Genomic DNA, 13,137 nt, shown 5'->3' with positions numbered 1-13,137 from the left:
TCACTAGTGACATCAAAGCCACGTTTGTTAGGAGAAGTATACCCTGTGATATTTGCTCAGTAATAAAATGTGTTTATGGTATACTTTTCAGAACACATCCCTGTTATTTAGCAACATGTGACTGTATTTGTGGAACGCCTGCCATAATCCAGATACTGCCCTAAGCCCTGAGGATAAAGTGGGAGGGAAGGATACAAGGAAAAGAAAGTCTGTACCCTCCTCCATTAATATTCTAATGGTTTTGGTCCTGTAGATTTAACCTAATGTACCATGCTTGTATGCACAAGCCACCTTTACAATCCCTGCATCATTTTGTTTGTACTGTTCAGCAAACAATACCCAAGTTTAGTGGGTTAAAGCAACAGTATTTATTATTTCTCATAATTCTGGAGTCTGTTAGAATAGTCTCCCATTTCAGTTTCCTCCTCTTCTTGCTCTTCACTTCTTCCTTTGCCTTCTTTTGAGACAAGGAAGTGCCATGTTACCCAGGCTGCCCAGACTCTCAGACCACAGGGTTGGGCCATGTTACCCAGGCTGTGCAGACTCTCAGACCACAGGGTAGTGCCATGGTACCCAGGCTGCCCAGACTTTCAGGCCACAGTTATGCTCCTGCCACGGCTCCCAAGTCGCTGGCACCAAAGGTACAGGCTGCTGACATTGTCCTGTTTCCTTAATCTGCACCAGCTTGGTTGACCTGTGCCACTGTCTGAGCTGAGCCTGGGTGTGTGCCCACGCCGCACACATGTGTTGGCTCCAGCTGGTGGTGTGGTAGGTACCTCAGATGGGACTGCTTCCCTTGCTCCCAGCTTCCTGCTTCCAGCAGGCTAGCCAGGCTCCCTAGAGGGCGCTTTCAGGGTTCCACATGCCCACAAGGCCACGTGTGCACACACTTTTCAAGGCTCTTCTGGACATCATATTGGGCAAAGCACACACCCTGGTCCTGCCCAGAGACTGAGGAAGTTGTTGCACACTTGAAATAAGGCTGATAGAGCCAAGGAGCCAACTCTTCCTTCCCGTTTAACATCAATGGAAATTTGATCTGGTTTACTGTTTTGTCTTATATGTGATTGACCTTTGAGCCCAGAGCCTCACGTATGCTTGGCAAGCTTTCCCTGAGTCACTGCTCCTCAGCCTGGTGTTATTGTTTTGCCTGTGGAGCTGCCTGCCTTACCAATTTGAATAATCAGAATTAAGGGAGCACATCAGAAAAGAAACTATCTGTTCCTTTTAATCATTATGACACTAAAGATTTAATTATTTAATTTTTTATTTTGATTTTTATTTATTTATTTGAGAATGACAGAGAGAAAGAGGCAGATAGAGAGAGAGAAAGAGAAAGAAAGGGCGTGCCAGGGTCTCCAGCCACTGCAAAGGAACTCCAGATGTTTGGGCCCCCTTGTGCATCTGGCTAATGTGGATCCTGGGGAATCGAGCCTCAAACCAGGGTCCTTAGGCTTCACAAGCAAGCTGTTAACCGCTAAGCCATCTCTCCTGCCCTAAAGCTTTAATAATTAAATGTATTATTAGTAATTATTTTTAATTACCAACAATTCCTTAATACTTGAAAGTACTAAAATTACAAATCTTTTAAAGACTTTTTATTTATTTATGAGACAGAGAGAGGAAGAGGGAGAGCATGCCAGGGCCTACAGCCACTGCAAACAAACTCCAGACATATAGGTCACCATGTGCATCTGGTTTATATGGGTTCTTGGGAATTGAACCTGAGTCTTTAGGCTTCACAGGCAAGTGCTTTAACCACTAAGCAATTTCTCCAGCCAAAATTACAAATATTTTAATTATTACTATAAAATGAAGAAGCTGGAAATGCTCCATTCTCACACACACTGCATAGATTATACACACAGACATGTCTAAGAATGTTTAAAATATACACTACATGTCAGCATTTATGTCCAACTTGAGTAATGTCACTAAAGACATTACAGGTGGGCTGAAGAGATGACTCAGTGATTAAGACACTTGCCTGGAAAGCCAAAAGACCCAGGTTCATTTCCCCAGTTCCCGTGTAGAGCCAGATGCACAAGGTGCTGCATGCATGTGAAGTGTTTGCAGTGACTAAGGGTCCTGGCATGGCCATTCTCTCTTTCTGTCTCTATCTGTCTCTCTCTCTTTCCCTCGAATAAATAAACTATTGTTTAAAAGACATTACAGCTGGGCATGGTGGCACACATCTTTAATCCCAGCACTTGGGAGGCTGAGGTAGGAAGATTACTGTGATCTTGAGACCAGCTTGAGACTACGTAGTGAATTCCAGGTCAGCCTCGACTAGAGGGAAACCTTACTTTGAAAAGGCAAACAAACAAAAAAATAGACATTACAGGGCTGAGCAGATGGCTCAGTAGATAAAGTACCTGCTGTGGTATTCAAAGTACCTGAGTTCAAGTCTCCATACCCCAGATCAACCCAGAAGCTGTGGCACACATGCCCCTGCACTCATGAACACCTGTGACACACACACACACACACACACACACACACACTTTCTCTGTCTGTCTGTCTGTCTGTCTGTGTGTCACTCTCAAATAAATAAAAATAAAAACAAAAAAATTACCAGAAAACAAAAACTCTACAGGTGACCCAAACCAGTTTAAGGGGCAGATAGTCTTAAGTCTAAGGCTTAAAAACTGTAGTATGGCCACACTGACCATTGTGGCACGTGTGCCAGTGTGTGTGCATGTGTATGTGTGTGTGCATGTGTGTATGCGTTGAGGGATCAGCCACCATCCTAGGAGTGAGAATCCTAGATCATGATGTCATCTTTCCCTACAGCACCAAGATGCCCACCTCACAGCCACTATGAGTTATGTCACCGCGGCTGCCTTCTGTCCTGCGGAGACCTGCCAGTGCCAGGGGGCTGTGGCACAGAATGCCGAGAGAGCTGCGTCTGTGATGAGGGCTTTGCTCTCAGTGGTGATTTGTGCGTGCCCCTGGCCTCCTGTGGCTGCGTATACCAGGGCATCTACCACCCTCCAGGACAGTCTTTCTATGCTGGACCTGGGTGTAACTCCCTTTGCCAGTGCCACAAGGGTGGCCTGGTTTCCTGTCAGCCCTCATTCTGCAGCCCTTATGAGGTGTGCAAGCCGGCCAATGGCATCCTGGGCTGTGTGTCTGTGACCACCGCCACCTGCCGCGCATCAGGCCCACATTACACCACCTTCGATGGCCGCCGCTTTGACTTCATTGGCACCTGTGTGTACGTGCTGGCTCAGACCTGTGGGACCCAGCCCGGCCTGCACCAGTTTACCGTCCTGCAGCAGAATGAGGCTTGGGGCAATGGGAAAGTCAGTGTGACCAAGGCCATCACGGTCCAGGTGGCTAACTACACCCTGCGGCTGGAGCAGAACAAGTGGAAGGTCACGGTGAGCGCAGAGGCGGGCGTGGGAGGAGGCGCCCCGTGGGGAGGGTGAGACGTGGTGGGATGTGGACAGCGTTCATCAAGGAGGGTTTACAGAGCCCCTGGAAAACGTGATACAAATGGGGGCTCCAGCCAGAGGAGGCGCCAAGGGGAAGCCCAGAGGGAGGAGGCCTCAGAGACCTGGCCCCTTCTCCCCCGTGGCTGTCTCTCCTCTGTCCCACCCCATTGACTGTGCCCTCTGACCATGTCACACCATCTTCCTGCTCCTCAGGCACACCCGACCCCTGCCCCAGCCACAGGCAGTCAAGGTGCAAACACAGGGTGGGAAAGGTTCAAGGACAGAAGACAGACTGTGGTTAGAAAGCAGTAAGTGTTAACACACTACCTCCACTGCTTGGCACCTTTTACTACAGTGTCATTTGGGGGCAAAGATTGAGACAGGGCCTCATGAGGGATTATAGCCATGTCACCACACTAGGTTCACAGCATCATTTTAACTTTGTGATAGTAGTGTTAGGGTTTTTTTTTTTTAATTTTTTAAGTTTTATTTATTTTTATTTGACAGAAAGAGAAATAGTCAGATAGAGAGAGAGAATGAATGCCACAATCTTGGTGTGTTAGAATAACAGTTGTATTTACTCACAGGTATAGATGCCAGAAGTCTAAATTCAGTGTGGCAGCAAGAACATACAACCTTCAAAACCTGTAGGGGGGGCACTTTCCTTTCTTTCTTTTCTTTCTTTCTTTTTTTCCTTTCTAGTGTTTGGTGGCTCTGGGTGTCTCTTGGCTTGTGGTATCAGCAGTGCAGTCCCTGTCTTGTGTCTTTCATGCCACTCTCCTCTGTGTGTCTGTCCTCTCCTCTTCTGGGCTTCAAGAACACTTGACCTTGGACTTAGGGCCCACTTGGTCCTGGATGATCTCACTGCAACATTGTCACTCTAAATCACACCTTCAAAGACCCCCTTTCCTAATGCAGTCAAAGTCACAGGGTCATATCTTTTGGGAGCCGCCATTCAGCCCACTACAAGACACTGTCATGGTCCATGTTTTACAAATACGGAAATTACAGCCTGGAGAAGTGACACTATGCAGGCTCACAGTATCAGCTAGGGACAGGCAACCTCAAAGTGTGTCCTGTGAAACTTGGCATCCTGTGTCTCCCAGGTGAACGGTTTGGACATGAAGATGCCTGTAGTGCTCTCTAAAGGCTTCCTTCGTGCCTCCCAGCAAGGCTCAGATGTGGTCATCAAAACCGAGTTTGGCTTGCACGTGGCCTACAACTTCAGGTACAGTGTGCGGGTCACCATCCCAGGCAGTTACTATAAACAGATGTGTGGCCTGTGTGGAGACTATGATGGCGACCCCAAGAATGATTTCCAGAACCCTGATGGCTCCCAGGCAGCCAACCCCGAGGAGTTCAGCCATTCCTGGAAGAAGGTGGAGCCTGGCTCACTCTGCACGCCAGTGCCTGTCTGCAAACCAGGCAGTGGCTGTGACATGAAATGCAGCCCCGAGCTGCAGGACAAGTACCAGACACAGCAGTTCTGTGGGCTGCTCACCAGCACCAGTGGGCCACTGGCTGCCTGCCACAAGCTGCTGGATCCCCAGGGCCCCTCGCAAGACTGTGTCTTTGATCTGTGCCTGGGTGGCGGGAACCTCAGCATTCTCTGCAGCAACATCCAGGCCTATGTGAGCGCCTGCCAAGCAGCTGGAGGTTGGGTGGAGCCCTGGAGGAGCAAAACTTTCTGTCGTGAGTGAGGGGACACCAAGGGGGAGGAAGGGGACTAGAAGGACTAACCTGCTCCCTGCCCCCGCCCCACCCCTGCTGCTCTGATCAGCACCCCCTTCTTGCAGCAATGGAGTGCCCCCCTCACAGTCACTATGAGCTCTGTGCGGACACCTGCTCCCTGGGCTGTGCGGCTCTCAACGTCCCACAGCAGTGCCCAGATGGGTGTGCCGAGGGCTGTGAATGTGACCTCAGCTTCCTGTACAATGGCAAGGACTGTGTGCCCATCCACGAATGTGGCTGCTACCACAACGGGGTCTACTATGAGGTAGGAAACCATCCATCAGGGCCGAGCTTAGTGTCTTTCCCTGGGCTCCTCCTGCAACCCACACATGTATGTGCACACACACACACACACACACACACACACTCTGCATATTATACCCCAAACACATACTCTGAACATTAACACACACACACAGCACCCCCACTCTGCACATTAGCACACACACACATACACACACTGCGCATTAGCATACACACATGCACACATAATCTAAACACAGACTCTGCACATTACCCCCACACAAACCCACTCTGCACATTAGCACACACACATACACACACACACTGCACATTACCCCCCCATACATGCTCTGAACATTAACACACACAGCATACCCACTCTGCACATTAGCACACACATGCACACACACTGAAAACACACACTCTGCATATCAGCGCACGCACACACACACTGCACATTACCCCACACACACACTCGGAACATTAGCACACACACCCTACACCCCCACTGTGCACATTAGCACACACCCACACACTCTCAATCTCTCTCTCTGCACATTAGTACACACAAACACACTGCATATCAGCACACAGCCTGTCCACTCAACCTCCTGAGTGTCTCTCATGCCCGTCTCCATCCATCTCCTTTGGGGCACCACCTCAGCCTCACTCAGCCCCCACTTTTGCTTCCTCTTTCTAAATATGAGAATGGGCTTTGACGCTTTATCCCCTTCTTGCATCCCCAAATCAAGACTCACCTTTGTATCCCTGGTTTGGGCAAAGATGACCTTCTTGGCTGTAGCCAGTCAACTAGCTGAAATCCTTTAGCTGAAATCCTTTTGCTCTATGGGGTAAAACTGTTGGGGAGGGGGACTAGGCGCTGGAGAGATTGCTCAGTGGTTAAGATATTTGCCCGCAATCCTGAATAACCCAGGTTGGATTTCCCACTACCTATGTAAAGCCAGATGCACAAAGTGGCACATGAGTCTGGAGTTCATTTATAGTGCCTGGAGGCCCTGGCACACCCATATTCATATTCTCTCTTTCTCCGTCCCTCTCTGTTTCTCTCCTTGCAAAAAAAAAGTTTTATAATTTCTTTTCATTTATTTGAGAGAGAGATATAGAAAGAATGGGTGCACCAGAGCCTTCAGCCACTGCAAGCGAACTCCAGATGCACGTTCCACCTTGTGCATCTGGTTTATGTGGGTCCTGAGGAATTGAACCTGAGTACTTTGGATTTGTAGGCAAGCACCTTAACTATTAAGCCATCTCTCCAGCCCTTGCAGATAATTTATTTTTTAAAATGTGGGTGAGGAGAAGCTTTTCCAAAGCTGACTCTCAGTCTTGGCAGCATTGATTCCCTTGACATATGGTGACAGCAAGCTAGGCAGGGGCATGCGGTGCCCTTTGGTGGGACAGCCCTTGGGCAGGCTTCTGGTCACAGGACCTTTGGCTCTACAAGTGACACAACCCTTGTGTAGGGCTAGGAAGTTGGGATTCCTTCGCCCTTGGTAGCAGCGGGCCTCAGAGCTTCGGGATAAGTGTAGGTATCAGGTCCCTCAGTCCTCAATAGCGACCAGCATGACATCTCTCAGGCCCAACGTGTCTTCGGCCCTCAGCCTTCAACGCTTAACAGCTCTCTGGACTCCTCCACTGATGAAGACCTGCAGTTTCTCTTCTCTGGTTTGTTACAGCCTTTTGTCCTCTTTGGCGTCCACTCTCCATCCCTTCTACTTCCACCACCTGCCCTTGTTCTTGCCCTGGCTGCTCTCTTGAACCACTTAGCCTTGTGAAGCCCCAGGTCTGGCCGCCGCTTTTGTGGTTCCGCCTGCCTCTAGCTGAGCTCTGCCTGACCTTCAGCTGTCTCTTCCGCACCTCAGCTGAACGACTGCTCAGTTGCCATGCCGTTCTTTGTTGTCCCTCCACTCTGCTCCATCACTTCCTTCTTCCTGTTACCAGCTCAGCCTGCACTACCGAAAGTAGGCAAGAAAAGATCACTCCAGAGAAGACTTGCTTCGGGACTAATGTTGTAACACCACGGAAGGCAGCATGGGAGTTTGCCTCCCAGCTGACTCCTGGTGAGCAGAACAGTCTGCTTAGAGAGCAGAGTGATGTGTGCACCAATGACAGCAAGGCCCCGCGTAAATGGAGTCTGGGTTTGCACAGATCACTGCATTGCCTTCTTCGTGCCATCGATCCAATCTGTGCTAGGCCACCAGGGGAAGTACCTCCTCTCATCTGGGTTGCAGGGTTATCTAGGGTTTACTAAAGTTTGTGATAAGGAAAAGTTCTGTAAAAGTTGACACAGTCCTAGGGAGTGTGGCACATGCTTCAGGAGCCAGGGCGATCAGCCATGATCAGTGTAATCGTTTCACCCATCCGCAATGTCTAGAAGCGGTAGTGCTGGCAAAGGACAGGGTGGCTGGATGTATGATGGACGGGCCTTTTGCTCAAAACAGGCAGGGCAGCAAGGTAGAGTCCTACAGCTGCCAAGTGGTGAGTCAACTTGCTCTGTCCCCACCACCTTTGCTTAATCACAGAAAAATGATCACACAGAGGGCTTTACAATAAGAAAGTGAAGAACTGACTACTCACACAACGATTTTAACAGATTTAGCAATACCTTAGCAGTGCTTACCACCTTCCCAGTACCCCAGCGAGAGGCGAGCCCCTCCTCTGTCTCGTGACGTGAAAATAATGCCTTGTCTGTTACACCAGCACGCACTCCCTCTGCTTCCTACCTCCTCCTCCCCCTCTCCCACAGGCAGCTGTTCTTTCATGAGTGTGGCGACGTGCCTCTTTATAAGATGGAAAGGAGGGCAGGCCCTCTCTGTGGTCCTCTCGTGAGTGCTATAGTAATGATGGAAAATAAGTGGGTGGCGCTTACTGGGAACTCTTTAGTCGACAGAGACAGAGAGGGGGACTTTTTGTTTTTGTTTTTCAAGGTAGGGTCTCACTCTAGCCTAGGCTCACCTGGAATTCGCTAAGTATTCTCAGGGTGGCCTCAAACTCATGGCGATCCTCCTACCTCTACCTCCCGAGTGCTGGGATTAAAGGTGTGCGCCCCCACACCTGACTTTTGAGAGACTCTTTATTATGAAAACTCAAACATGCAAAAATTGAGAGTATAGTGGAGTCTCCATAAACCTACCCATCAGTTAACCTCAGAAATAGTAAGTATTGATCCTAGCATTCCCAATGGAGCCGCGCCCTTCCACCTCAGCCATGCTTCCACACTACCCCATGGCCATGGGCCGTGAGAAGGGCCACAAAGTGACGAAGAACATGAGCAAGCCGAGGCACAGCCAAGTTCGTCCATCTGGGACATGGTCTGTGGGTGTGGGGCTTCATGCCACTGAGCCTCTCCAGGTGTCCAAGGTCCAGAGCCTGCTCAAGTTCATTATTGGCTGGCGGAGACGCGTATGCATGCCCAGGGAAGTGCCAGTTGTTGAGTCCTTAGGCTCCACAGGCTAGTGTCTTAACCACTAAGCCATCTCTCCAGTCCTACTTTTTTTTTAAATTATATTTTAATTAGCTAACAAAGATTTCCATATGGCTTATTCATGGCATCTTTAGTTTTAGTTAACTCCAGCACCTTTACCCTCCTCCCCAGACCTCACTTAAACCTTTCCACTGCCAGTATTCTGTCCCTCCAATTACATTTATACTATCCCTTCCCTTAATGCACCTCCCTTCTCCTCCCTCATCAGTTATATATTCTTAGTCAATCCTTTTACTCAACATCTGCAATTTACAAATGAAGAAACTGAGGCCTAAAGACATCTAGGGGTTTGCAAGGGCAAAACTGGCTGAAGTCAAGGCACCTATACCAGAGCCTTCACTCTTGTTTTTGTCCTGTTAGGTATTTTGTTGTTGTCGTTTGTTTTTCACTTTTAAATTGGCGTATAGCCCAAGCTGACTTCAAATTCAAAGGAATCCTCCTGTCTCAACCTACCAAATGCCAGGATAACAGGAATGTATCACCATGCCCGGATTCCTTTGTTCTTTAACATTCTTTATTATTTTTGAGAGAGTGACAGGGAGAATGGGCGTGCCAAGGCCTTTCAGCTGCTGTGTACAAACTCCAGAGCTGTGCGCCCCCTTGTGCACAGGTGTGACATTGCATGTTTGTGTCACTGTATCTGGCTACGTGGGACCTGGAGATTTGAGCATGCATTCTAAGGCTTCACAGGCAAGCACCTTAACTGCTAAGCCATCTCTCCATCCCTCTCTTTGTTCTTAATAACCACTTCACTCTGTTTCTCCCACGCAGCAGCTCTTGCGTGGATTTGGGGAGGAAATGAAAGCACGTGACTAGGTGTAAGGATAAATGAATGAATTCAGTCCCAAACCCACGCTGTACCTCTGTTTCACTGACCATGGGCCACCCTGCAGAGATCTGCCATCTCGTACCCCCTTACACCTGGGTCCCTACGGGTGCTCTGAGGTTGCCCAAGTCAACTTCCACCCAGGGGTGACTGATGGCCGTGCTTTCTGTCCCCACAGCCAGAGCAGACGGTACTCATCGAAAACTGCCAGCAGCAGTGTGTTTGCCACGTGGTCCAAGGCTTGGTGTGCCAGGATCACAGCTGCAAGCCAGGGCAGGTGTGCCAGCCCTCCGAAGGGGTCCTGACATGCATCACCAAAGGTGCTGGGCCGTGGGGCTGGGCTGGTGTGGCTGGGGACAGAGGGTGGGATATGGGAGGTGAGAGCGGCATAGACTGAGATGTCAGACCCCAGGATCAGTTTCCAGGATCCAGGGGACAGAGATCATCCAGTCTAGGTGTCAAGGACACTTGGGGGGATTTTAGGCTGAGGGTTCCCAGCACAGATATTCCCAGGTAGATGCCAGAGATCCTTAAGGTATAAAGCAGAGACATAAGGCAGAGACAGGCAAACGTTTTCTCTCAAGGGCCTGAATGTAAGAATTTAAGCCTGTGGGGCCTGTGGGCCTTGAGATGTCAGCCACAACTGCTCACCTGTGCCATTGTGGCCTGAAAGCAGCCTTGTGTAAATAAGGAGGTGGAACTCTGTAGTAGACAGCTTCAGGTCACTGAGATGCACTTCCAGACCAGGCACAGTTATGGAGGAAGGGAATTTATTTGAAGCTTACAAATCCAGGGGAAGTTTCATAATGGGAGAAGAAGCTGGCTTGCCTGCATAGCTCCAAGCAGAGAGAGAAAAGCCACAAGCCAAAAAGCAAGCAAGCACACTTAGGAACTCCAGGAAAACTCAAGCACTTTGCCTGTCTTTAAACTGGAATTCCAAATTTACCCCTACACCTTAAGTCTAGACCCTAGGATGTGGCCACTGACACCAAGTCACAAGCTTCAATAAAATTCCTGAATTGATTTTGGGGCTTTTATTCAAGCTACCACAGGCTTCAACACAACTTCATTAACAAAAACAAGCACCAGGTGGTCTTGTGGTTTTTTGGCCACTGGCTTGTTGAATTAGGCATGGGTCTTCCAACACCAGCACCACGGGCAGGAGTCGCGGGGAAAGCAGAGCTCTGAGGTCTCGGGCAATGGCTCCCAGAGAGCAGCAGAGACTCGACCAATACAGCACCTTGGACACGGGGATCCTCTTCAAGTGAGGGTTGGGATTTCCAGGGGTTCCACAAGACCACCCACTCAGAATCTACAGCCCTATTCCGACCTTTCTCTTTCCCCAAGGAGCAGAGAACAGGACCTCTAGAACTGAGAGGAAGGGCTGAGACACTAGGATGTAAGGAACAGGACATCAGGGTCGCTGAGGAGTGGGCTCCACTGGTCAGGGTCCCACCAGGAGAAAGACACCATGCTATCATGTGAATATAGGATGAAATGCAACAAATGATACACCTGATTGTGGCAGTGGCTCACTGACAGAGTGCTTGCCTAGCTTGAACAAGGCCCAAGGACCCATACCACAATCACACACACACACACACACACACACACACACACAGAGTGTATTCAAAGAGGGGACTGGTTGCTATAGGGCCATGGGGACCTCAAGGAGCACCCTACAGCAGACACAGTGAGCGGCCCCTGCAGAGCATGAAGAAAGACAAGAACTGGGAAGGGCCTCACAGGAAGCTGTCTCAGACCTCACTGGAGAGGGCACTGCCACAGCTGCTGGGTGGCAGAGGACCCTGCAGGCTGGAGTTGCAGGCATGAAACCCCCCTGAGATGCTGCCAAAGCTCCCATGGAAGCAGCCACCTGAGTGGCCGAAGTGTCTATCAGGGAAGCCAGTGGAAGCTACTGAAACAGGCTTCACACATGCCACAGACCTCACACACCACCAGCAGCTGGAGGAACAGAGCAGGTGACAAACGGGCCAGGAATGGTCCCATCTTCCCGCAGTGACTCCCAAGTGCCCTCTGCTGACAGAGCTTTTAAAAGGAGGACAGGTTGAAGTCAGAGGCAATCCATGGAGCACCACCCAGGAGGCTGAAGAGGGTGTGAAGGCAGGAGGCAATCCACAGAGCACTGCCCATGAGGCAGAGGAGCATGTGAAAGCAGGAGGCAATCCATGGAGCACCGCCTGAGGCAGAGGAGGGTGTGAAGGCTGGAGTCAATCCATGGAGCACCGCCCGTGAAGCACAGGAGTGTGTGAAGGCTAGCTTTAGACACGAGGCATCCCAAAGCTGGAGTCAGACACAGGAATGATAATGGTGGTGGGGAGGTAGAACCCTTGGAGGACAAAGTTTCAGAAATGCGGGTCGAAAGGCTGACCTCAACAACACCCATGAATTGTGAATTGTCTGTGAGGCGGGAACCCAACGGCGCCATGCTGCTCCACCAGACGGCAGCAGGCCAGGTGTGGCTTGGAACTCATGAGCAGCTGGCTGTGATGGTCAGCGAAGACCATGCTGGCAGGCTGTGTGGGGCCTGTGGAAACTTTGATGGGAGCAGAGCTATGATATTCCTGCTCTCCGGGGAAGACAAGACAGCGATGGAGAAGTGGCGAGTCCAGGACTTCTCCCCATGGTGAGGCGTGGAGGCTGCAGGCCAGGCTGTTTGGGCTGGGCGGTTGCATTCCCATGGGGAAGGGGTACTGTGGTGGTACTTAGGCTGCAAGACGAGGTGCTAAGTGTCTGTCTCTTGCAGTTACAAGTGACCCGTCCATCAGTTCCTCAATGGCAGTGAAGACTCCATGACCTGCCTCCTGAGCCCCAGAGGTACCAGCGATGACAGGAAGCCCCGTGTGCCCGCCCCTGTCCCAGCCCTGTTGTGACAGCATTGAGTAAATATCTCAACCAAGCTGCATGCCGGTGTGTCTGTCTCGTGCTGTCTGTCCCCTGCTCTCCCTCCCCACACTGTGGAGAGCCTGGCATGCGATGAATGTTCCCTGGGTGTGAGAGGATGGAGGGTGGCAGGCACTGGTGCATGGGAGTGTGGGAACAGATGACTGGGGAGAGCATTGGTCACAGGAAGGTGAGGAATGGGTGGGGGAGAAGATGGATGACTGGAAGGAAAGAAGAAATGGAAGATCAGTAGATTGTGTATCCTAATAAAGTTACTCAGTTTCTCTCAGTTGGTTCTAGTATCCTTAAAGTTGAATAAATGATTCATCTAAAGTTAGAGCAAGGATTTAGAGTATGAATCCCATCAACAAGAACAATGGAGCAGAGACAACACTCACAGAACACAGAAGGATCCTAAAAGCCAAATTTAATAAACAAACTAAGCAAGAGAGGATGTCAAATGCTATCAGATGAGAGGGAAAATTAAGGGACTA

At 50.0% G+C, this 13,137-nt stretch overlaps 1 protein-coding gene across 1 annotated transcript in view; it reads left to right on the top strand.

The window, feature by feature from the left end:
- The window catches only part of LOC101595403 (Fc gamma binding protein), a 109,792-nt gene extending 97,127 nt beyond the window's left edge, over positions 1 to 12,665 (top strand). The window contains exons 30-35 of the mRNA XM_045134168.1: positions 2,794 to 3,383; positions 4,544 to 5,129; positions 5,234 to 5,433; positions 9,918 to 10,059; positions 11,394 to 12,386; positions 12,507 to 12,665. Of these exons, the coding sequence (XP_044990103.1) occupies positions 2,794 to 3,383; positions 4,544 to 5,129; positions 5,234 to 5,433; positions 9,918 to 10,059; positions 11,394 to 11,572 (1,697 nt within the window). The 3' untranslated portion in view covers positions 11,573 to 12,386; positions 12,507 to 12,665. The remainder of the gene's footprint in view (positions 1 to 2,793; positions 3,384 to 4,543; positions 5,130 to 5,233; positions 5,434 to 9,917; positions 10,060 to 11,393; positions 12,387 to 12,506) is intronic.
- The last annotated feature ends 472 nt before the right edge of the window (positions 12,666 to 13,137 follow it).

This window comes from Jaculus jaculus, chromosome 14 (genome assembly GCF_020740685.1).
Source record: "Jaculus jaculus isolate mJacJac1 chromosome 14, mJacJac1.mat.Y.cur, whole genome shotgun sequence".
Classification (NCBI taxonomy): domain Eukaryota; kingdom Metazoa; phylum Chordata; class Mammalia; order Rodentia; family Dipodidae; genus Jaculus; species Jaculus jaculus.
The sequence above is the reverse complement of the archived record's forward strand: the minus strand, read 5'-3'. Positions and strand labels throughout refer to the sequence as shown.